The 22,263-nt window shown below is 38.4% G+C and overlaps 4 protein-coding genes across 16 annotated transcripts in view; 3 read left to right on the top strand and 1 right to left on the bottom strand.

Moving 5' to 3' along the window:
• Positions 1–22,263, top strand: part of LOC122639940 (H/ACA ribonucleoprotein complex subunit 3-like protein) — a 33,477-nt gene that overhangs the window by 4,666 nt on the left and 6,548 nt on the right. Inside the window, exons 4-6 of the mRNA XM_043832996.1 lie at positions 3,824–3,921; positions 10,118–10,123; positions 17,698–17,707. Coding sequence (XP_043688931.1) covers positions 3,824–3,921 — 98 coding nt within the window. The 3' untranslated portion in view covers positions 10,118–10,123; positions 17,698–17,707. The remainder of the gene's footprint in view (positions 1–3,823; positions 3,922–10,117; positions 10,124–17,697; positions 17,708–22,263) is intronic.
• On the top strand, positions 6,112–8,667 carry LOC122639913 (pentatricopeptide repeat-containing protein At3g04760, chloroplastic-like). Of its 3 annotated transcripts, none has more exons than XM_043832957.1 (2): positions 6,112–8,088; positions 8,125–8,667. In XM_043832957.1, exon 1 carries the CDS (start codon positions 6,316–6,318, stop codon positions 8,059–8,061), a length of 1,746 nt encoding a protein of 581 aa, XP_043688892.1. In that variant the 5' UTR covers positions 6,112–6,315; the 3' UTR covers positions 8,062–8,088; positions 8,125–8,667. The 3 variants fall into 3 exon arrangements, with proteins under 3 accessions (XP_043688892.1, XP_043688899.1, XP_043688907.1); XM_043832964.1 differs by having other exon boundaries at positions 6,112–8,074; positions 8,111–8,667; XM_043832972.1 differs by having other exon boundaries at positions 6,112–8,062; positions 8,182–8,667.
• Positions 10,546–14,461, bottom strand: LOC122639905 (pentatricopeptide repeat-containing protein At1g08610). 2 transcript variants are annotated; one of them, XR_006329595.1, is made up of 3 exons: positions 14,412–14,461; positions 11,525–13,508; positions 10,546–11,097 (listed from the first exon to the last, which is right to left on the bottom strand). XR_006329595.1 is itself a non-coding variant. In XM_043832948.1 (2 exons), exon 2 carries the CDS (start codon positions 13,420–13,422, stop codon positions 11,632–11,634), a length of 1,791 nt encoding a protein of 596 aa, XP_043688883.1. In that variant the 5' UTR covers positions 13,423–13,508; positions 14,412–14,461; the 3' UTR covers positions 11,481–11,631. The 2 variants fall into 2 exon arrangements, 1 of the variants encoding a protein (XP_043688883.1); XM_043832948.1 differs by lacking the exon at positions 10,546–11,097 and having other exon boundaries at positions 11,481–13,508.
• Positions 20,289–22,263, top strand: part of LOC122639854 (exportin-4) — a 104,767-nt gene continuing 102,792 nt past the window's right edge. For 2 of the 10 annotated variants that reach the window (XR_006329592.1, XR_006329591.1), the window contains exon 1: positions 20,304–20,639. Coding sequence is in view for 6 of the 10 variants with exons in the window: in XM_043832932.1 (XP_043688867.1) it covers positions 20,550–20,639 (90 nt within the window). In the remaining 4 variants the exon portion in view is untranslated. Of the gene's footprint in view, positions 20,640–22,263 lie in introns of all 10 variants that reach the window. The other 8 variants (XM_043832932.1, XM_043832923.1, XM_043832910.1 and 5 more) reach the window with 8 other exon arrangements.

Raw genomic sequence — 22,263 nt, forward strand, 5'->3', positions numbered from 1 at the left:
ATTGCAGATTTGCAGCAGAAAGATAATAAGAAGGGTTGGATTCACACTAACAACAACTCAGCCTTATCCCAACTAAACAGGGTCAGCTACATGGATCATTGCAAAGGCTGAAAAAAAAATAAATAAAAACAACCCCAGTAGAAAATCAGGAACAACCCACCTAAATGGGGTCGACAACATGGATCGTTGTCCTCCAGACAACTCTATTCGAGGCCATGCTTGAGAGAAGGTCCAAACTATGCATGTCTTTCTTCATTACTTCTCCTAGGGTCATTTTAGGCCTGCCCCTAGCTCTTTTAGGTTCTTCAATCTGAATCAAATCACTTCTCTGCACTGGTGCATCCCGAAGCCTCCTTTCAACATGACCATGCCACCTCAAACGACTCCCTTGTAGCTTCTCATGAATAGGGGCTATTCCCAACTCAGCTCTAATATGGTAATTCCTAACTTTGTCCTTCCTAGTCTTGCCACCCATCCATCTCAACATCCTCATCTGCACCACACTTATTTTATCTACGTGTCGCTTCTTCATAGTCCAACATTCCACACCATACATTATATCTGGTTTAATGGCAGTCCTATAAAATTTTCCTTTGAGCTTTAAAGGAATACGCCGATCATACAGAACACCGCTTGCCCCTCTCCACTTCAACCATCCTATTTTAATTCTCTGGGAGACACCATCCTTTATATTGCCTTCTTTATTTACGATAGAGCCCAGATATTTGAAAAATCACTTTGAGGTATCTCTTTATTATCAATATTGACCACCTTGCCAACCGTTGTAGTGTGGCTAAAGTTGTACACCATGTACTCTGTCTTTGTTCTATTTATCCTAAGACATTTTGATTCCAAGGTAGATCTCCACAACTCCAACTTGGTGTTAATCCCTGTTTTTGTCTCATCTACTAACACAATATCGTCATCTAAAAGCATACACCAAGGAATCTCATCGTGTACGTCTTGAGTTAAATCATCCATGATAAGCGCAAATAAGTAAGGGCTTAAGGTTGATCCTTGATGAAGCCTAAGCATAATTGGGAACTCACCACCTTGAACCCCCGCAAATCTTACGCTAGTCACCACGCTATCATACATATCGTTAATGATGGCCAGGTATTTACATGGCACACTTTGTGGAGGTGCCAGATAAGTTCTCTAGGGACTCTATCGTAGGCTTTTTCGAGGTCAATAAAGACCATATGAAGATCCTTCTTACCCTCTCTATGCCTTTCCATGAGTCTCCTAAGTAAGAAAATAGCTTCCATCGTGGATCTATCTGGCATAAAGCCAAATTGGTTCTCTGAAATAGTCATTTCCTTTCTCAAGTGTGTTTCGATAACCGTCTCCCATAACTTCGTTGTGTGGCTCACTCATTAATTTTATGCCTCTATAGTTATTGTAGCTCTAAATGTCACCTTTATTTTTATAAATTGGTACCACAATGCTTCTCCTTCCATTCATCCTACATTTTCTTTATACTCAAAATGTTGTTAAACAACTTGGTTAGCCAGGCTAAGCCACATAATCCCAGGATCTTCCACACTTCGGTTGGAGCTCTGTCTGGGCCTGGTGTCTTCCCTACTTTCATCTTTGACTTTAGACACACCAAATTTGCGTACATATCTACGGTAAGTGGTGTCAAGATGAGTAATATAGCTTGTAGAGGGCATTATAACTCGAAACATCTTCATTTAGGAGACGGCAGAAATACTCATTCTATCACTTTCTAATGTCTTCATATCTTATGAAAACTTTACCATCTTCATCTTTTATACATCTAACATGGTCAACGTCTCTACTCACCCTTTCTCTTGCTTTAGCTATCCTATAGATAGCTTTTCCCCCTTCCTCAGTGTTTAGATTGTTATAAAGATCATCATATTTCCTTGCCCTAGCATTCCCCACAATCTTCTTCCCTTTATTTTTGGCGGTTTTATAACTTTTTAGATCATCTATCTTCGTAGTCATTTGCTATGTTTTAAAATTAGCTTTCTTAGTCTTAATGGCTGCTTGGACCTCATCATCCCACCACCAAGACTCCCTAGGGGTAAGACGCTTTCCTTTCGATTCCCTTAGTACCACCTTTGCAACCTTCTTAATACAACCCGTCATCTCATTCCACATCGAATTAGTGTCTCCTTCAAGGTGTCACCTACCTTGTTAGACCATTTTATCAAAAAAATTTCTCAAGGAATCTCCCTTTGAATCTCCACCACTTTATCTTAAGGCAGATAGGATCTCATTTCTTACAACATTGCAATATGAGGCACATGTCCAAGACCACCAATCTATGTTGGGTGGTTAAACTCTCATGAGGAACAACCTTACAGACTTTAAAAACAACTTATCAGACTTTCTTGTTAGGAAGAAATTTATTTGGCTAGAATGTTGACCACTTTTATAAGTGATCAAATGCTCCTGTCTCTTTTTGAAAAAGGTGTTCATAATGGATAAATCATAGGCTACCGCAAAGTTTAAAACAGAGGTCTTCTCCTCATTCCTCTCTTTAACTCCATAGCCTCCATGAACGGCTTCATAGCCTCTACGATCTCTCCTAACATGACCATTCAGACCCCCCCAAAATTAATAACTTATCCCATTGACTAATACCTTGCATTAGTCCATCCATGTGTTCCCATAATTGAATCTTACTACTTTCATCCAATCCTACTTGAGGAGCGTAAATGCTGATTACATTGATGACCTCTTTCTCCAACACCAATTTGATGGCTATAATCCTATCTCCAATTCTTTTAACATCCACCACGACATTCTTAAGGTCTGAATCCACTACAATGCCCACTCCACTTTTATTACATTGGTCTCCCGTATACCAAATTTTAAACACACTAACAAATTCTTAAGAAATTGGAGGGTGGTGTGTGTGTGGAGAAATTTGGTTGGGCTGCCCCTTAGTTTGATGATATCACTGAAGCCTGAAAGTGAAGGCTTCTTTGGTGGGTTGGATGAAAACATTGGCATTGACCTTTTATTTTCTTCACAATTGAATGGTCTTCCTTTGCATCTCTCTCTCTCTCTCTCTCTCTCTCAACCCCCATCCCAAGGGGCGGGGAAGAGGAAAACAATAATGCTTAGGTGAAAGGTGACGGAAAAAGACACTGAAACACTAACAAAGCTGTCAGATGCTATTCATCTTTTTCTTTTTTTTTTTTTTTTTTTTGGGGGGGGGGGGGGAGGGAGTAGGGAAGTAGGAAGGTCTGCATTGAGATACCTTTGTAACCAAGAAAATCAACCGGTTGACCATGTTCCTAGCAACCACAACAAGATGTTCAGTTTTTTTTTTTTTGAAAGAGGGGGGGGGGTTGCCCAAAGAAGAGAGAGAAAGAAAAGAAAAAGAAAGACCCTTATCCTTGATTAGTTCCTATTCTTCTCCTGTTCTTTTTCCTTTTTCTCAGTCTGTTACATTGAGAAATGGGAATAGGTTATGCTAATATGCACCATGGCAATATCTGGATGCATGATAGAATGTCATTCAATGACTAATTGGTCAAATCCACTTTAAAACAAATAATGATATACTACCATGACAATTGTTGATTATCCAAATCACCTGTGTGTTTTTCTATTTCTTTTATTAAAACTCAAAAGGTGGCATTTAATTTCCCCACAATGTTCTACAACAAGGTTATCAACTTTGAAGTTTTATTATTATTATTTTTTAAAGTTTGTATGATTATATGATTACCAGTAAATGAGTGGATTTGTATAAACTATTTCTAATTTATGTAAAGTGATTATGGCAAATATGAACAGTTTCATTTGCCCTCTACCATTTACTTCTCTATTTTATCAATTGCAGCTCGCTTCTCACCTGATGACAAGTTTTCAAGGCAAAGAGTTCTTCTGAAGAAGCGTTTCGGGTTGCTGCCAACTCAGAAACCACCACCAAAATACTGAGTATTTTCCTTGCTTTCCACCGTTTTTTGGGCATCTCTGGAATGGAAGTAGCCAAAAATACGGGACTTCACTCTTAAGTCTTAAGTTGCAGAAGTGTTTTTGTTCATCTTACTGCTTGTAACTTTAATACAGAAAACCTCTAGTGTGTAATGAAGGATATAAATGGTATTTAGATGGAGAGGATAGTTTACTGGACACCTCCATGAGATTGCTTATTGAATAGTTTTAGCTTCATCAGTAGCTTATCAGAAAATTATGAAAGACAGTCCTAGATGGGTGTCCCTTGTTATGGCATGCATCAAATGGGTGAATTATAAATTATTTATATTGGGCCAATCAATGGTTCCATTTCTTCTTCGCGTGGTATTTGCCAAGGAGATCTGTTTTCCCCTACCATCTTTATCCTCTACTCTCAGGGACTGAGTTCAATAATCCATTAGGCCGAAGCTCTTCACCTAATCAAAGGTAGCAAAATCTCAATGGACTCATATTCTAGATTTTGCTTGGAAACACATCTGGCATTGTCATACGCTTTCAAAAATCAAAAACTTCATGTGGCGAGGTTATGCGCAAGGTCTGGCATCGTGGGGCCCTTTGGCAACGACATGCCTTAGTCGATCTCTTATGCCAACAACGCGGTTCAAAAGTTAAATTAGTAGGCCATATCTTTCTTGGCTGCTCCTTTACGAAAACTGTATGGTTTGGGAGTCCTTTATCTTGCATTGTGCCCCAAGTGGAGGATCCAAAGTTTCACTTGTGGATTAAAGTATGGAACTCAATTTTGACCGGCAACAAGAGTAGAGATCATGAAACTGTTGGCCTATGTTCATTTTTATGTTCAAAAATCCCATTTGGAATTTATGTAGACCTCTGTCACATCTCCTTAGCTTCTTCAACTTTGTCCATGGCTCTGGGTAACTTAGCCCAGATTGAGGCCAAATGGAAGCCACTTCCTCCAGATATTTTAAAGGTTAATTGTGATGTTGCTTGAGTCCCAGACAAGGATAATGGAGTCCTTGGCTACATTGTGTGGGATCAACAGGAGACTTGTCAGTTTGTCATTTTAGAACCATCAACTTTCCACTCACCCCTTCTTGGAGAAGGTCTAGCAATTCAATCAAATCTTTTACACACTATCCCAAATTGCGTAGACAATGTTCATGTTGAATCAGATAACAAGGAGTTCATCTCTCCTAGCAACAACTCTGCTAAGCCAACCCCCATTAAAATGTCTTTTATACTCACTGATATAGAACTTGGTGCCTTACTTTGGTGATTGTTATTTTTTTTGGGGAAAAAATAACTCTGTCATGAAGTGTGGTCTATGCCAACACTCCCATGAGTCTATCTCTCTCCTCCCCATATGAAAAGACACATTTACCCCCTTGTTTTGAGGAGGAGAGAGATAGACACATGGGAGTGCTGGCATAGGCCACACTCTTATGACAGAAAACTGCTTCTCTACTTTTTATTTATATTACCAAAGAGGAAAACAACATCAACTTCATAGCCAAGAAGAATTGTCATTATTGGACAAAACAGTTTGGCCAGTTTCTACTCATTGATTCCAATATTTATATAACTTGGATACCTCGGCAAAAACGATCATAATATTCCTTTATCTAAAAAATGAAATTCTATAACTTTTCTTCTTCATTCTAGGGAAAAAGTTCTCTATCCGGGAGTGTGGCCTACGTCAACACTCCCATGAGTCTATCTCTCTCCTCCCCATGTGAAACGACAACTCTGCCCCCTTGTTTTAAGGAGGAGAGAGATAGACACATGGGAGTGCTAGCGTAGACTACACTCCCATACAGAAAACTGCTTCCCAAAAAAAAAAACCACGAATCTCTGTATTATAGATTTGGGAAGCCATTCTCTGTGTGGGACACAGAGGCCATTCCTTACACGCCAGTCAATGAAAATATGCGCGGCAGCACAATCAATGGGCGATGGAATTTCCACCATACATGAGACATGGGGGCATGACGACCATTCCATCATCCACTGTACGTGAGCGTAGCCCCTGCTTCCCACGCAGGAACCTTTTCTCTGTTATAGATTTATGGCCACAAAGGAAGCCCGTTACTATTTCTTTCGACGATACCGTTACTTTTTGATGAAAAACTTTCTTAAAATAGTAACTAATAATAGGATATTTTGAATTTTCTCTCAAATCCCAAATCCCAAATCCAAAGCCTAGAATTCAACGACCTAACTTTCTTTCGATGTTCATCGCAACTCCATGGATATGACGTGACATGACACAACTTGCAGTTGCAGGTACTTCTCTTCCCACTTCTCTCTCCAAGTTTCCATTTCCGCCGATTCGATAGTTTATGCAATCTTCAACGGAACACACGCAGAACACACAGTTCAAGTATTCAGCAATCAATGGCGGTCTTCTCTAACGAATTCTTTACTCAACGTGTTTCCATTGGTACGCACACGAAACCCACTTCCTATACTCGTCGAAGTTGCTTGGTTAGTTGCAGAAACCATATCCCTCACCACTGTTACACCAGAAAACTACCGAGGATTAGGGTTTCTACTGAAACAAGGGCTGCCCATTCCCAATCTCCTGATTTCGAAGAGACCCGTCTATTGAAACTCTTCAATAGATCCTGCAAAACAGGAAAATACAGTGAATCACTTTATTTTCTTGAGTGCATGGTAAATAAGAGTCACAAACCAGATGTAATTCCCTGTACAAAACTTATACAAGGTTTTTTCAATTCGAGAAATGTTAAAAAAGCAGTGAGGGTCATGGAGATCTTGGAATCTCATGGAGAGCCTGATGTGTTTGCTTATAATGCGGTGATCAGTGGGTTTTGCAAACTGAACCGCATCGACTCTGCTACCAAAGTCTTGGACCATATGAGAACCCGAGGTTGTTTGCCTGATGTAGTTACATATAATATATTGATTGGGAGTCTCTGTAGCAGAGGGGAGCTTGGATTAGCTCTCAGAGTCTTGGATCAGTTATTGAAGGATAACTGTCGCCCAAATGTGATTACTTACACTATCCTGATTGATGCAACCATTGCTGAAGGTGGCATAGATGAAGCAATGAAGCTTCTCAATGAGATTATGTCCAAAGGGCTTCAACCTGATATGTATACTTACAATGCCATCATTAGGGGAATGTGCAAGGAAGGGATGGTGGATCGAGCTTTTGAGTTTGTTATGAATTTGCCCTCTCAGGGTTGTGAACCAGATGTGATCTCATACAATATCTTGTTAAGGACATTCTTAAATCAGGGGAGATGGGATGATGGGGAGAGACTAATGGCTGAGATGCTTTCAAGGGGTTGCGATCCTAATGTTGTTACCTATAGTATTCTGATCAGCTCATTTTGTCACGAGGGGAAGGTCGAGCAGGCAATTGACATGTTGAAAGTTATGATAGCAAGGGGATTCATTCCTGATACTTACAGTTATGATCCATTGATTTCCACATTCTGCAAAGAAGGGAGATTGGATTTGGCAATTGGGGTCTTGGAATACATGATCTCCAATGGCTGTTCCCCTGATACTGTCAACTATAACACTATCTTGGCTGCTCTCTGTAAAAGTGGAAATGCTGATCAGGCTTTGGAAATATTCGAGAAGCTCATCCAAACAGGATGCCCTTCAAATGTTAGTACATACAACACAATGATCAGTGGACTGTTGAGTGGTGGGGACAGGTTGAAAGCTCTGGGTTTGGTCTCACAAATGGTTGGTGAAAGAATTGATCCTGATGAAATCACTTACAACACACTAATATCATATCTTTGTAGGGATGGAATGGTGGATGAAGCTATTGGGTTGTTATGGGACATGGAGGATGCTGGGTTCTTGCCCACAGTTATAAGTTATAATACTGTGCTTCTTGGGTTGTGTAAAGTACATAAGATTGACAAGGCCATCGATATACTAGCAGAAATGGTGGAGAAGGGGTGTAAGCCGAACGAAAACAGTTACATTTTACTGATTGAAGGTATGGGTTATGCTGGATGGAGAGCTGAGGCTTTGGAGTTAGCGAATGCACTTCTTGATAGGGAATTTATCTCCAAAAAAGCCTTCAGATGCTTGAACAGAATTTTCCCCATGCTTAATGTATACAAAGAACTCACAAATTTTGAAAGCAAGACATAGCTCTGTTCCTTTTCCTTGATTTGGGCCGTAAAGGGCCGTCCCAGTGCACCCTTGATTTGGGTATCTATTTATATGTTTCTGTGAGTGATAGATTTTAATCAGTTCTTGTTACATCTCAATAGAGATAGTTTGCCTCCTTAGCGACTCCTGTTGGTGTATTTATTTCAGCCATGAGAGGACCAAATTGATCTTATACTTTGATTCAAGGGATATGTCTACAGTTTGGCATCTCTAACTGTAACTCGGGTATTGAAAGCGAAATTAATGAATGTGAACCAGAAATGGAATTCCTGAAGAAATTGATTGAAGAGTCATGTTACTCTCACATTCTTCAGCAGTTGGAATTTTACAAGTCCTGAACTTGCAAGGAGGCCCTTTGTGTTTGGTCACTAGTACCCAATTCTTGGTTTCCAAAGGCAATGGAGAAAAAGAAGATAGAAATGTACAGGGTTTGAGGTTGATTTAATGTCTGTAAGATTTAAGGTGGAATTGAACCCATCAGAAAGAATCATGTAATCAAGCAATGCTGAATGCACTCAACTCAAATGAGCAGCTGATTGAACCTTGTTCCTGCTTTAAATCTTCAGTGTAGTCTGTATTTTTATGTATATTATTTGGATTCTTTTCCTTATTTGATTTTGTTATAATTTGAATATAGCTTGATCATGAATTTCCTATGTACTTTTTTCTGGGAGTGGACTAGCAAAGTCAGTGAAGTTCCTACCTATAGGCTTCGTCTGGTTGCAAGGGAAATTAAGGGAAGGGTAGTGAATCAAATCAATACTAAAAATTTTTTGGGGGGATCATTGCCCAACATGATTGCGGAGCTCAACTCCAAAATATTCTAAATATGACTATTAAATTTTACTTTACTTTGCAACCAAATCTCTTTGATTTGAAAAGGGAAAATTATCGTCTCCATTTATCTGCCCCTCCATTTCCTCCATTTCATCTAACAGGGGGGAGTGGACCCCACCTAGGCAGTGTGTTCGGGCAGGGGGTAGGGTGGTCATTTTGCCCCCCCCCCACCTACCCACCATGAGAGGAAATGGAGGGGCAGATAAATGAAGACGATAAAGAAGAAAGGAAAAAAAAAGAAGTTTACTTTTTCTTTTGTGAACTTCGCAGTTTCTTCATAAGTTATGTTCTTTATAGGATCCAGAGGATGGTGTACTATTTTAGCTTTGCCATTGGAGGCTAGTGATAAGGAAGACTCCAAGAAGTTTCTAATTGTAAGTAAAAGGAAGAGAATGGGAATGAAATTGAATTTCTTTTTTCAAAAAAAGGAAACTTTTGTGATCATAATTGTGTAATATATTAAAACTCTTATCATATTTGATAATTATATTTATCAGATGATGTTGGAATCCTACCAGACCAATCCCATATAAAAAAAATAAATATTCGATTGCCATTTTACTAATTGTATTTAGAACCAAGTTTTCGTTAGCCACGGTGAATGAAAATCTATTCACCACAGGGTATCAAATGTGTGCAGAATGGCATCAGGAGAGTAATATGGGGAATATATTAAACCCTATGGGGGTTTATGAATCTTCATCGTGTGGTGAAGGGAAACTTTTTCTTTGTATTTAACCTTCTAGTCTAACACACTCTGACCTAAATATAACTAGATATCTTTTTCTATCATTTGACTTGATCAGGTAACCACCAGCAAGTGATGTAATCACATACATGTAAGATAAAGGAATTGTGATTCAGCTACTGCAGGGCTCCTGTCACCTGGTTCTTTCGCCAGGTAGATTTGTCTATTGGCCATCACATATTCACATTTTGCCTACAAGTCCATTTCATTGCCTAATGATGGATAAAATTTCAATTAAATCCCACATTTGTCGGAAAAAAACTTGAAAATAATCAACACTGAAGACAGTACAATTGAAAAACAAAAGGAGAAACCCTACACTTTTTTCTAATTTATCATCTTCGCCACCAACGATTGGAATTGTGACCATATCCTGGTATATGAGAGTAAAATTGGAGTTTTGAAAATTAATCAGGTCTGTTACTGCAACTACTAAGAAAGAGGACCAAGGTGATTGTTTCACTTCTACCCACATTCCTCATTAATTACAAAGAGGATTAGTTAATAGTTTCTGGATTAGAGATATAAAGCATTGTTTAACAACTAATAATAGAAAAACCAGGCGGAAGACATGCATTGTGTCCGAGACAACTCGAAATCGTAAGAACCATCAGGATAGGAAACTGAGAATTGAGATCCCAATTTCCGTTGGGATACATAGTCCAGGCTTGTCCATTCAGGTCCGACCAACCGGACCTTCAGGTCAGGTTTATTATCTTTTTCAGTGTATGATCGATTACCATGGCTTGGTTAGTCTGCTTAAATTTCCAACTACTCCTACATCCCCTCAATGAAACATAGAACCAACCAGATGTTCTGAACAACCAATCTACCAATTCATCTCATACAGCACAAAAACGGCACAAAAACATCATAACTGGTCCAAAATAACACTCATAGCCTAAGTATTTACATTAAATGAATGTTTTGGATACTTTTGCCATAACTCTGTTCCTGTCAAAGTGGTCAAATTGCCAGAAATCTGCCGTTTGCTTCATCAAGAGGGTGCAGATTTCTTTTGTTCTCCCATGGACTTAAAATATTCCTCCACTCCAGTTGAACAGTGTCTGACTGGTGTGGTCCAGAGGTAACATAGGATCATGTAAATAATGAACATATTCAACTCTAGAGGAACTCATATACAGTTATACACAGAGCCTATATTATAGTTTCTGGGCATCTCTTCTGCATCTAATGAACTTTCAGAGTGTCCGAGTTGATGTAACTTGTAAGAACTTACAATAGAACCACGCAAACAGCGAACTGGTAACTCTAGACATGACATGCCATTGCAAAGTGCTCTCAATAGATAATGGTTCTACTCAACCATTTCGGCAGATTACTACTGCATCTTGCTTATTCTTGTAGCAGCTCTCCAGGTGAAAGGGTAATCCCGGGAGCAATGAGTAGATATGGATGTTTGAACCTCCCTGGTATGACAAAGCCAGGAAAAAATCAGTTTTAGTCAACGACTGGCCAAAATTCAATTACGACTTTTAACAGATTTCAAATTCCATATTAATATTCGATAGAGCACAAAATGAAATGCACATTATGATCCAAAATAGTAGAAGGAAACATAAGAAACAAGACAAGATTTTAACATTGTCATTGAAAGGCATAGATTATCCTCGCAACATTGAAAGGCATAGACTATCATTGCAAGATTGAAAGGCATAGACTATCTTTACAAGACTGATTGTGCTTTAGCTGTTCATCCTGAGAATTAACCACATACAGCTTCCATAAAGCACTAGTCAAAATAGTGGTAGTGGATAACCCAAGAGGCCAAGATAGAACTGCTCAATGCAAATTGGAAATAACAAATCATGAGGACAAGATGAATTAGTAATTTACCGCTTTAAACAGTATATGCCATACAAGTGAAGGACAAAATTGAAGCAGCCACAAGCACCCAAAAGATAAGTGCACGAATTCTGCTGAAGCTTTTGCGCCCACTCCCCCTAATCAGGCAGGATTTTTTCCTTAAGAACCTTATGTTCAATCAGCTTCTGATGTAGCTTTACAGCCTCTTCTGTCATACCAGCAGCAGCTACACCTTTAATGAGTTTGGCATAAATTGTCTCACTGGGCTTACAACGACTTGAGATCATCATGTCTAGAACTTGGATAGCCATATCCACCTTGTTCTTTTGGCATAATCCCTGGATTACAGAACTGTAAGTGCTGTTTCTAATCTTATGGTTTCTCTTAGCCATCTCCCTTAAAATCTCGACAGCCTCCTCAACTAAACCATCCCGACAAAAACCCCAAATAAGTGAACGGAATGTAATATCATCAGGATTAATTCCACTTTCAATCATCTCACTATAAAGCCTTGTTGCATTCTTCATATCACCCGTCTTTGCTAAACCATCTATAACCGTATTATAAGTAATCAAAACAGGTGAGCAGCCACTATCACATAAGGAATGAAGTATACAAAGAGCCTCATCTGTCATCCCCACTTTACATAGAGCCCCTAGAAGGGTATTATAAGTAATGATGTCAGGAGAACAATCTCGACAAACCATTTCATCTAAAAAGTCGATGGCCCGATCAAGAAGCCCTTGTTTACACAGACCATTGATCAAAATATTGTAAGTAACAATCGTAGGAGGATTGGACGTCTCATTCATGAGGGAGAGGATATCATTCATGTCATCCCAATAACCACGGCTACAGAGAGAATGAAGAAGGGTGTTGTAAGTGACAGCATTAGGTTCCATTCCTTGTGAAAGAAGATTGGAGATCACCAAGGTTGTTTCTCCATACTTCCCTTCCTTAGATGTAGAATTAACAAGGGAATTATAGGTCACAATATCAGGAGAACAGCCCTCTATCACCATATCTTCCAAAACCTCTATAGCACGCTCAGCCCCACAATGCCTGCAGACTAGTTCTACAAGCACAGTGCACGTGATTATATATGGAGGGCACCCCTTTCTCAACTGCTCCTTCCAAAACCCTATTGCCTGATCAAACCTACCATGGTCAAACATGCAACGAAGTATGGTATTATATGTGATTATATCTGGAGGGCAACCACTCAAGCTCATGTCTTCCAAAAGATCAATTGCAGACTTCAAGTGCCCTTTCTTACAGAGACCCCCAATTAACATATTGTGAGTGATAATATCGGGCACACCACCAGAAAATATCATTATGCTCAACACTTTTGTGGCTTTGTCGATGCTACCAGCATTAATCAAGCCACGGATAATGTTTTGGCAAGTGGGGAAATGAGGAATCTGGTTTCTCCGTGCCATTACACCAATAAGGTTTGATGCTTCATTTATCTTCCCTTTGCTGCAGAAATTATGAAGGACTTTGTTGTTGGACTCTTCATCGTTATCAACAAAAGATCCATCTGTATACAACCATGGCACATTTGGTAGTCTCTCAGAATCCAATTGGGTATCTTTTGGTGTCCTCTGAACATCCATGATGGATCTTTCCAAGTTCCAGTTCTCTTTCCCACTTTCATTAGCACTATCGATGCAGATGCTCCTCTGCTGTCCTCTACATTGTAGAAAATATTCATTTCTGTCAAAACCAAAATGCCCTCGCCATTGTATACGAGATCCAAGGTTAAGCCAGCCTCTGGCTGAGCAATGGAGGTGAAACACAGGTTCTCTAATCAATGAACAGTGGCTGACACCATAATTAACTCTCACATGATTATTATTGAACTGTAGACCATGAAGACAAGGAATATCCCCTATAGTCTTCAGCTGTAAAACTGGATACCCCATCTTTTTCCAACGTAAAAGACTAAAGCCAAATGACTAAGAGGGAAGGAGAACAGCTGCTCCACAATCAGGAACACTCCTCTTCAATCCTATCCAATCAAACACATTTAAATAAGTTTTCTCTAAACTTCAACTCAAGAACAGAAAGACAAAAGAAGAGAAAAGTAAGATGCAAATGCCTTTGTAAAGATCCAGCCAATGAGACCAAAAAGCGAAATAGAAAATTCAAAGGATAACAATTTCTCTGAAAATTGCTAATTGAATTCACAGAAATTGTCCAAGACGCAGTAAAACACAGTTCAAATTATAACGAACTTCAAGAAGTTATATAAATACCTAATGGACAATCTCTTACATCATGTCCAAAGATCAAATGGAACAATGCAGAAACACGTATAGATTCATAAACCCAGTTTTCTCTGAAAATTGCTAGTTGAATTCACAGAGATTGTCCAAGACGCAGTAAAACACAGTTCAAATTATAACGAACTTTAAGAAAGTTATATAAATACCTAATGGACAATCTCTTACATCATGTCCAAAGATCAAATGGAACAATGCAGAAACACGTATAGATTCATAAACCCAGTTCACACAAGTGAAATCAATAGCAGTTTCACTTCGAACATTAAAAAAAAGCAAATAATTCTTACATTTTGCATTAAAAGGAAAACAAGAGAGAGAAATACATGGACAATCTCTTACATCATGTCCAAAGATCAAATAAAACAATGCAGAAACACGTATAGCTTCAGAAACCCAGTTCACACGATTCAAATCAATATCAGTTTCACTTCAAATATTCAGAAAAACAAATAATTCTCCGGAGTCAACATCAGTTTGATTTTATAAATAGGTTACTTGGGAGCTTAAGAAACAAACTGTTGATTTGACTCAATAATAACAAATAAAATCATGAACCCAGAACCATTTAAACTTCGGGAATTATATATAAAGAAAATAAATCATTTGATTTCAGAAGAAAACCGTACCCTTAACTGTTCTTCGCCTCGTTGAGTTCATTCGTCCCTGTAGCAGAGTATGTAAAAGTATTAACGAGAGCGAGAGGGACTTTGGTTTTCGTTTTTCGGAAGAGAAGGTGCCGCCGAAGTGGACGTTAATAACTAGGGCTGCTAAGAGGTGAGGAAAGCAGGGGTAGTACCAGTACTATTTTAAACTTATACTTCTACCACTGATTAGGGATTTATTTCATTTCTCAAATTTAGACCAATCCAACGGCTCCCAAAAGATGGAAAAGCATGGATTAGTAGTTCGAGTACTCTATAACTCTCCCACCACCTGCACATTTATGATATTCAAGTTAATTCTACCTACAAATTCCTAAGTTTATCATAGGAGTGCGTGAAAGTACCGCCCTGCCCTATGAAATAAAATATTGCATCTATGTCGATGTCCTTATACTGGTTCTCATTGGTCCTGTGCTAGTGCAAACACTACACGACTGGACAACCCTACATGATTAAAGGTCAATTTCTTAGGACCACTAGATAAGAACGGAAATTATAAGATAATTAGGTTTCAAATTTGTTTTACATCTTTGTTTTTTTTTTGGTAAATTTGTTTTACATCCATTACTCTCTATTTTGTGAAGATTACTCCAGTATTCATGTCATGCAAGAATAAAATAAAAGCAAACTCTCAAAATTGCTCCAAGAATATGTTTTAGATGGGAAATATGAGGGAAGGGCATGCAACTTTATCTGCCTTTTTTTTTTTTTTTTTTTGGATTGAGTTTCCTTCCACCCACTGTGAATGGGAGGGTAGGTATCGGGAGGGTATTTGGAACATGTAAAACCCTATGAGGGGTTTGTAAGCCCTATGATGGTGGGTGAACCATCCTTTGTTTTTAAATAGGTTCCTATTGTTTTCTATTCCAACAATTAAGGTTTACTTCGCTTTTGACTCCACGCAATAGCTTTGTTTTCAAATTTTATTTTTTTTAGGGGTAATAGGGACATTGATTTCTACTCCTACAATTAAGGTGCACTTTCATCGGATTTCACGATTTTTAAAACATTTAAATGAGGTTGGGGCAATTTTGAAAGTTTATTTTTATTTTATTCTTGCGTGGCATGACTCATGAGTACTAACCAACTTTGGGGATTAAGTAAATCTTTTTAAGATATAAAGTAATGGATGTAAAACAAATTTGAAAGCTACTTATCTTGTAATTTTTGTTCTTATCTAGTGGATCTAAGAAATTTTCCCATCATTTAATCCATTAATTTAGAGCAATATCCTTTCTTTTTTAGTCAAACAATATCATTGTTTCATGTGGGCAATAATGTGTTGTACTCTTGTTCTCTAATTGGTTGGAGTAGGTTAGTCCCTTTACTTCTTTTTTTTTTTGGTAAAGAAGTTTAGTCCTTTTTGTTTCGACAAAAATGTGTTGAAAATGGACATTCAGTGCTTATTTCTCACATGGAGTGACGGAGGAGAATAAAGATAGAATAAAACCTTGGATCCCTAGCTTTTTGCTCAATTAAAAAAAAAATGTAAATAGGCAAAAGTTCATCAATTTTTAATGACATGACGGAATGATATTGCAATTATACCTGTTGTATATATAGGTCCATGATATGATCAACCACGTGTCAAAGTTTTTGACCTAATTTAATGGAGAGGGCTATTTGAGCAAGTGCCATAGGGTAGCGTACCAATTGTTACCTAAAAAGACAGGGTAGCATACTAATTAGATGGAATAAAACAATATCATACATAAGAGGGCAACAAGGTCATTTCATGTGAGAAGGAGAGATATTAAAATAGAGTTGCTAACATACCCTACCTGGCTCAACAAACCTTTTCCCTTTAATTAAAACACTTTTTATTTTTTTAACTGTTCATTTATTCCCTTGCACTCTTTTGTAGTCCTTAAATTTCAAACTTGCGTCTTGTTACTTGATGAACTCTTCTTAGAATTAAATTCTTCATCTAATTTGTCACGTAAAAACTTGGGTTGTCCAGAGGTAATTGGGCCACCCTAAGGTATTTTTAATGATATCAACAAAACAAGCATTAAAATAACAGTCTATGGGATCATCTTGGGTTCACAAGCATTTGAAAAATCTCTGGGTCAACCCATGGTCTCCCTTGGTGACCCTTGCCCATGGGAACCCTAAATAAAATTCGGGTCTCCCATGGTTGCTCATGCGAACCCTAGTGAATCCCTACTAGGGTTTGGTATAAAAATTTCTTACCAAACTCTCTCTTTTCTTGTCCCATCAGATTATGGGATCCACAAGAATAGAGCAGGTCATCTCCTTTCCATCCCATGGAAAGAAGGATCCATCCCATACTCGAATGCACAGCGGAAAATAAATCAATTCGGATTTCTTTCATATCCCATTATTACCAAATAATTAAAAACACTTAACGTAATTATAAACATTAAGATCTACTAACTTGTTGAGCCTCAAGTGTTGCTCCTCCTCCAAATAATGGTTCTTCCCCTAACGAGCCAATCAATCAAACCCTAATCTGGATCTCCTTGATGCAATAGAAGATCCCTAAGCCAAACCCGAATTTATTCTCCAAAATCTACATCCAATCTGAAATTCCAAGGTTTCCAAAACCTAACCGATCTCACAACTTTAGTGAGCAATAGAATAAAAGAGAAGAGAGAGAGAGTGCTACGGGACGGATTTTCCAGAGGGGGAGACAGAAAAATTCATCCAAGGCTGGATTCCTTTAGCCATCCCTCCCTTGGTGTTTTTGAATAGGTGAGGCTCTAAAGAGCCTCCTCATTCTCAGTGAGAGTCTAACACTCTCTCTCATGTTTGACTTAAAATCCTGATGGGCTCAAGTGATGGTTTATAATTAGTGAATAACCAAAATCTAAAAGGGAATAATTATAATTAATTAATTTAAACATTAATGAGCCTCTTAATTAATTAGTCTCAAGTCCATACTAGTTCAAATAAATTAATTAATAATTAGTAAATCCCATAAATAACCCTGCATATCAAATATGCACCAATTCTCTACTAAACAACATCATCGTCATGGAATTTAGGGCATGCACACTCGTACTGCCAAACCCCATTCCATGGTACATGTCTGTATCGGAGCGTCTGTGTATGTGATCGGTATCCACAAAATACGATTAAACTCTTTAACCAACTACATAATTATAAGTTATCATTTTATGTGAAAATATGTTTTACAAAAACCATTTAACAAAACGGTTCAAGATCCTGATTCAAATCCGACCATCCACACTAACTCTCCTTGATGTTCCTCAATTGAGCAATTGAGACCATGTTGAGTGACTCTTTCAGTCACATAATATTTATGCACTCCAAAAACACCGACTTTAGTTCTCTTGAACCAGTCATTGGTGAACCAAAGAATCTGCTCACATCATGCAGTGAGTCAGTGACAAGACCCTCTCAGGTACTGGGTCTCGGCCTACATCTGTCAGAAATACATGAGGGAATCGACAAAATAAGATTCTTCGCCAATACACACATCAACATATGCATACTCGCATTCATATCCCAACATCAAACATGTGTAGGCATACCCAATGCGGCGACTATATGATAAGGGCTGCCCAACCCAAACCCTAGTAGTGACTACCAATTTAAAGTAATACTTATGGACATACAATGCTCGAAAAATTTATACTGCATGTGATCATATTAAACAAAAATGTATGAAATGTTTGATACATAATAAACAGGATCGAATCGAATTGAACCGCATTTAATGGACACGCATATCCAACATATACATGAAAAGAGTGCTATGACCATAAAATTTTCTTAGACTCCATTACCATATTCTTTAAATCCTGAGAAGTTGTCCAATTTCAACACCAGCCCATCTGTAGACACCCCATTTTGGGATTGTGCCTCTACACCATCATATCATGTTCGCTGTTAAGAGTCCTTGAAAGAGATCCCTAGCTTCAGCTTCAACTTCAACTTGTTGCCCTGTCAGCACATAACCCAATTTTTTCAAAACAAAATGGCCTTGGTAAACTAGACCATGGTCAACTTGAATCGTTCAAGGTGATGTTAGAAGCTCATGCACATCTCAAATATAGGTAACTCAAAGTGGGTAGAGAAAAGATTACCAGACGAAGCTGTAGTATCACCATATGGAGCAAACATGAAAGAGAGAGCAAATGATGCAAACGAAGACAAGTGCAAGTCATCGATCCAAGGGTTGATATTAAGCAATACCAACAAAAGGGTTATGCTTAACATGAGAGATTAAACGCATCTCAAAATAGAGTAACTCAAAGTGGGTAGAGAAAAAAATTACCAGACGAAGCAACAGTATCACCATATGGAGCAGACATGAAAAAGAGTCCGGATGATGCAAATGAAGACAAGTGCAAGTCATCGATCCAAGGGTTGATATTATGCAATACCAACAAAAGGGTTGGGCTTAACATGAGAGACTACAATTTGATTCATGTGTCTTCAAAAGAAATAAAACATAATAGCTACCACATTGAAAAACCAATTACATTCTTTTAACGACATAAAAGGGAATCAAAGAGGGATAGAACCAAAGAACTAGAAAAAGTCTCCGTCCATAGCCCCAATAGTGTAGCAGTTCATATTATTTTGAAAAAACACACAAGATAAGAAAATATGCCAAATCGATTCACGATGAGAGTTACAAAGCGGACAACTCATATCGAAGGATAATTATTTTCCCAAAATATCCCGAATAGGAATGCCCTCATGGAGAATCCTCCTAAGGTGAATTTTGAAATTGAGGTGAACATTAGGTTTCTAATGGAACAACCACCACTTAGTCTTACCCAAAAAAGAAAAAAAAAAACCACCACTTAGTTCAAGGACTTACCACCCTAAGGTAATTTAGCATGTTTAGTTATAGGGTTCATGTTGTTTGAGCTGGGAGATGGGGGAGCTCATCGATTAGGGGGTATCCATTGGATTCATCACTAGGAGGGTAGAGGAGAGATAATGTCTGAAAGAGAAAGTAACATACGCCGTTGGTTCAAACAAAAAAAGAAAAAAAGGGGGAAGTGTTTCCTATTGGGGGGAGCATGGTCCCTGCATGCAAGGGCCCAATGAGAGCATGTGCGAAATCATCAACAAGAGCGTCATTTCACATTTCATGGGTGCGAAGCTATCATTTTACCACCATGTTTTGGGCGTAGGGGGCCAGGGGCCACATTTCCCCACATATAAATAATTTTCCAAAAAGAAGAAGATACATAAGCAAGACCAAGTTTCCCTCCACCCAATAGAGGATGGTTCACCCACCACCCTAGGGTTCACAAACTCCTCCTAGGGTTTTAGAATGTTCCAAAATACCATCCTGATACCCTTTCCTGCTCTCTCCTACCCCGCGGTGAATGAGATCCCATTCACCGTGGGTGGAGGGAAACTCGATTATAAATTTTTCTCGTTATTTATCATTATTTTTAGGACTAAGTTTCCCTCCATCCATACAACAGTTCATAAAACCCCTCTAAGGTTTTAGCATTTTCGCTAAATGCCATCTCGATACCCTCTCCTACCTTCTCCTACCCTATCGTGAATGAGATCCCATTCACCATGGGTGGAGGAAAATCCAATTTTCTTTCAGGGAAGTATTTCAGCACCCCTATGTGTCTATCTTTCTTCTCCTTAAAACAAGGGGACAGAGGTGTCTTTTCATATGGGGTGGACACGGGAGAGATAAATTCATAAGAATGCTGACGTATGCCACACTTCCGGACAGAGTTCTTTTTCTGTTCCTTTTAATATTTGCCAAACAAACATATGGATTCATGTTCTCAACGGGATAAATAGCCCTTTTTTTATTTCTTAACCCATAAGAAGGGAAAAGAACTTGTGCAAGTGTTACTGTGCAGCAGAGGATCTGGACCATTCTGGTAAAAAGGGACTGCTAGTCCCTCTTCTTGGAAGGACGAGAGGTACCCTTCAATCCCGTCACAGTACGCCACAAGGTCTCTTTCTCTGTCGTTCGTTAGAACACTTACATAAACCTCAAAGCCCTTCTCGTTCGGTCCGCGAGATTCTCTTCTACCTTTCCTTTCATTCTCTGCGTATTTCTCTGAAAGTCTAGTTAAACACTCCACTATATCGTTGTTGTTATCGTCTAACAATCCAAAGCGGAAGATGCAGAGTTTCTTCAATGGAAGAACAGATGATTTGGCTCAGTTTCAATCTACCATGCAAGCAATCGAGCAAGCTTGCAGTTACATCCAGGTATGATCTCTGCTCTATGCATCCTCGTTAAAGACAAATTTGCTGTTGACTAGAAGATATATTCATACGCTTAGTTTCATTTGGAGTATCTAGATTTTACTGGATGTCTTCTCTTACACTTTGTGGCATCGATGCTTGGAAATGTTTTGACAGGCTATACCGATGTTTATTGTTGAGATATGGAGGTTTAGTAGGGTTAATAGACTAATAGTTGTTTTCCTTGAGCTTGAAACAGTTGCTATTTCTGTTGTAGAATTTTAAAGTTCCAATTGATGTATCGCTGATTGTTTTGCGAACATTTTTCTTCCACCTGATTTGATCTCTGCATTTTTGTTGGTAAGATTTACTGTTACTTAAAATCCATCCGTTCACTTTATTTGGAGTATCTGGCTTTTTTCCTGGATGTATGGATTTGCACGTTGCGGCGTCGATGGTTGGAAAGTGTTTGATAGGATATACTGATGTTCCTTGTTGATATATGTGAGGTTTAGTTGTTGATGTATTCATTGAGCTTCATTCAGTTGCTCTTTCTGTCGTATACATTTGAAGCTCCAATTGTTGCATAGCTGACTGTCAAGCGATCATTTCTTCCTGATTTGATCCTGATACTTGTGCGTGTTGCTAGAGCTGTTTGCTTTCCTTTTTTTGGGGTTTCGGTTACCTTCCTCTGAAGTGTTCTGAAGCTGAAACATGCATATGATTGATTTTAACATCTTTGCAAAAAAACACGCACTTAAGGGGCAGTTTCAGGTGATGGGTTTGAGCTGATGCATCCATTTGGCTATGATTTTGTCACACTTAGGGCATGTATGTCTATGGGGAATGAATGGATTTTGCATAATTTCTTTTATATTCAGGAGTTTTGGGAGCCTTTTGAAGAGTGCAGAGAGTGATATTAAGCTTACTCTTCTTTAAGAAAATTCAAATGTTGCATCAAAAGGTGGTCAAGGTGCCAAACCAGAAAGGAGGGATGAAATCCCAAAATATAAAAGATATACGAGCAGGGTGGTTCACTTCTCAATAAGAAAAATATATTTTACCAGTTAGAACAGTAGCCAAACATGGTAAAAGTTTTATAATGCTTCACACAGAATCATATAAAGGAAAAAAGAATCAAACTTTGTGATGTATGTATTATTATTGTTTGTTGAAATTGGACTCTCTCAAAGATTACCATCAACCTCATTTCCCCAAAATGAAGACTTCACACACCGACACTTGGGAGTTGAGATCATACAATTATTACAAAAGACACAGTACATGACCAAGCGCATAACAATATACACGGCATGATTGTGACATACTTTGATACTGCATGACAAAACACTACAAAACATTTAAACTTTTCAACTATAATTTTTTATGATTTTGTTCTGCTCTATGTCCCAATTTATGTAACATTCTGGTCTTTAACATGTGGTATCACAAGTGAGCATTGCTGCTAAACTAGTATTTCATTTGATAAATCCATCTCCATTCTCCGCTCTACGTACAATTTGTTCACCGAGTTAGGGTTTTGCATGTGAAAACTTTCTGAGAACCTGGACTTCATTCAGTTAATCAAATATTTGGAGTATGAGAAATTTATATGTTGGCTCTTTTGAGTTATAAATGATGTAACTCA

This window comes from Telopea speciosissima, chromosome 1, assembly GCF_018873765.1.
Source record: "Telopea speciosissima isolate NSW1024214 ecotype Mountain lineage chromosome 1, Tspe_v1, whole genome shotgun sequence".
Classification (NCBI taxonomy): Eukaryota; Viridiplantae; Streptophyta; class Magnoliopsida; order Proteales; family Proteaceae; genus Telopea; species Telopea speciosissima.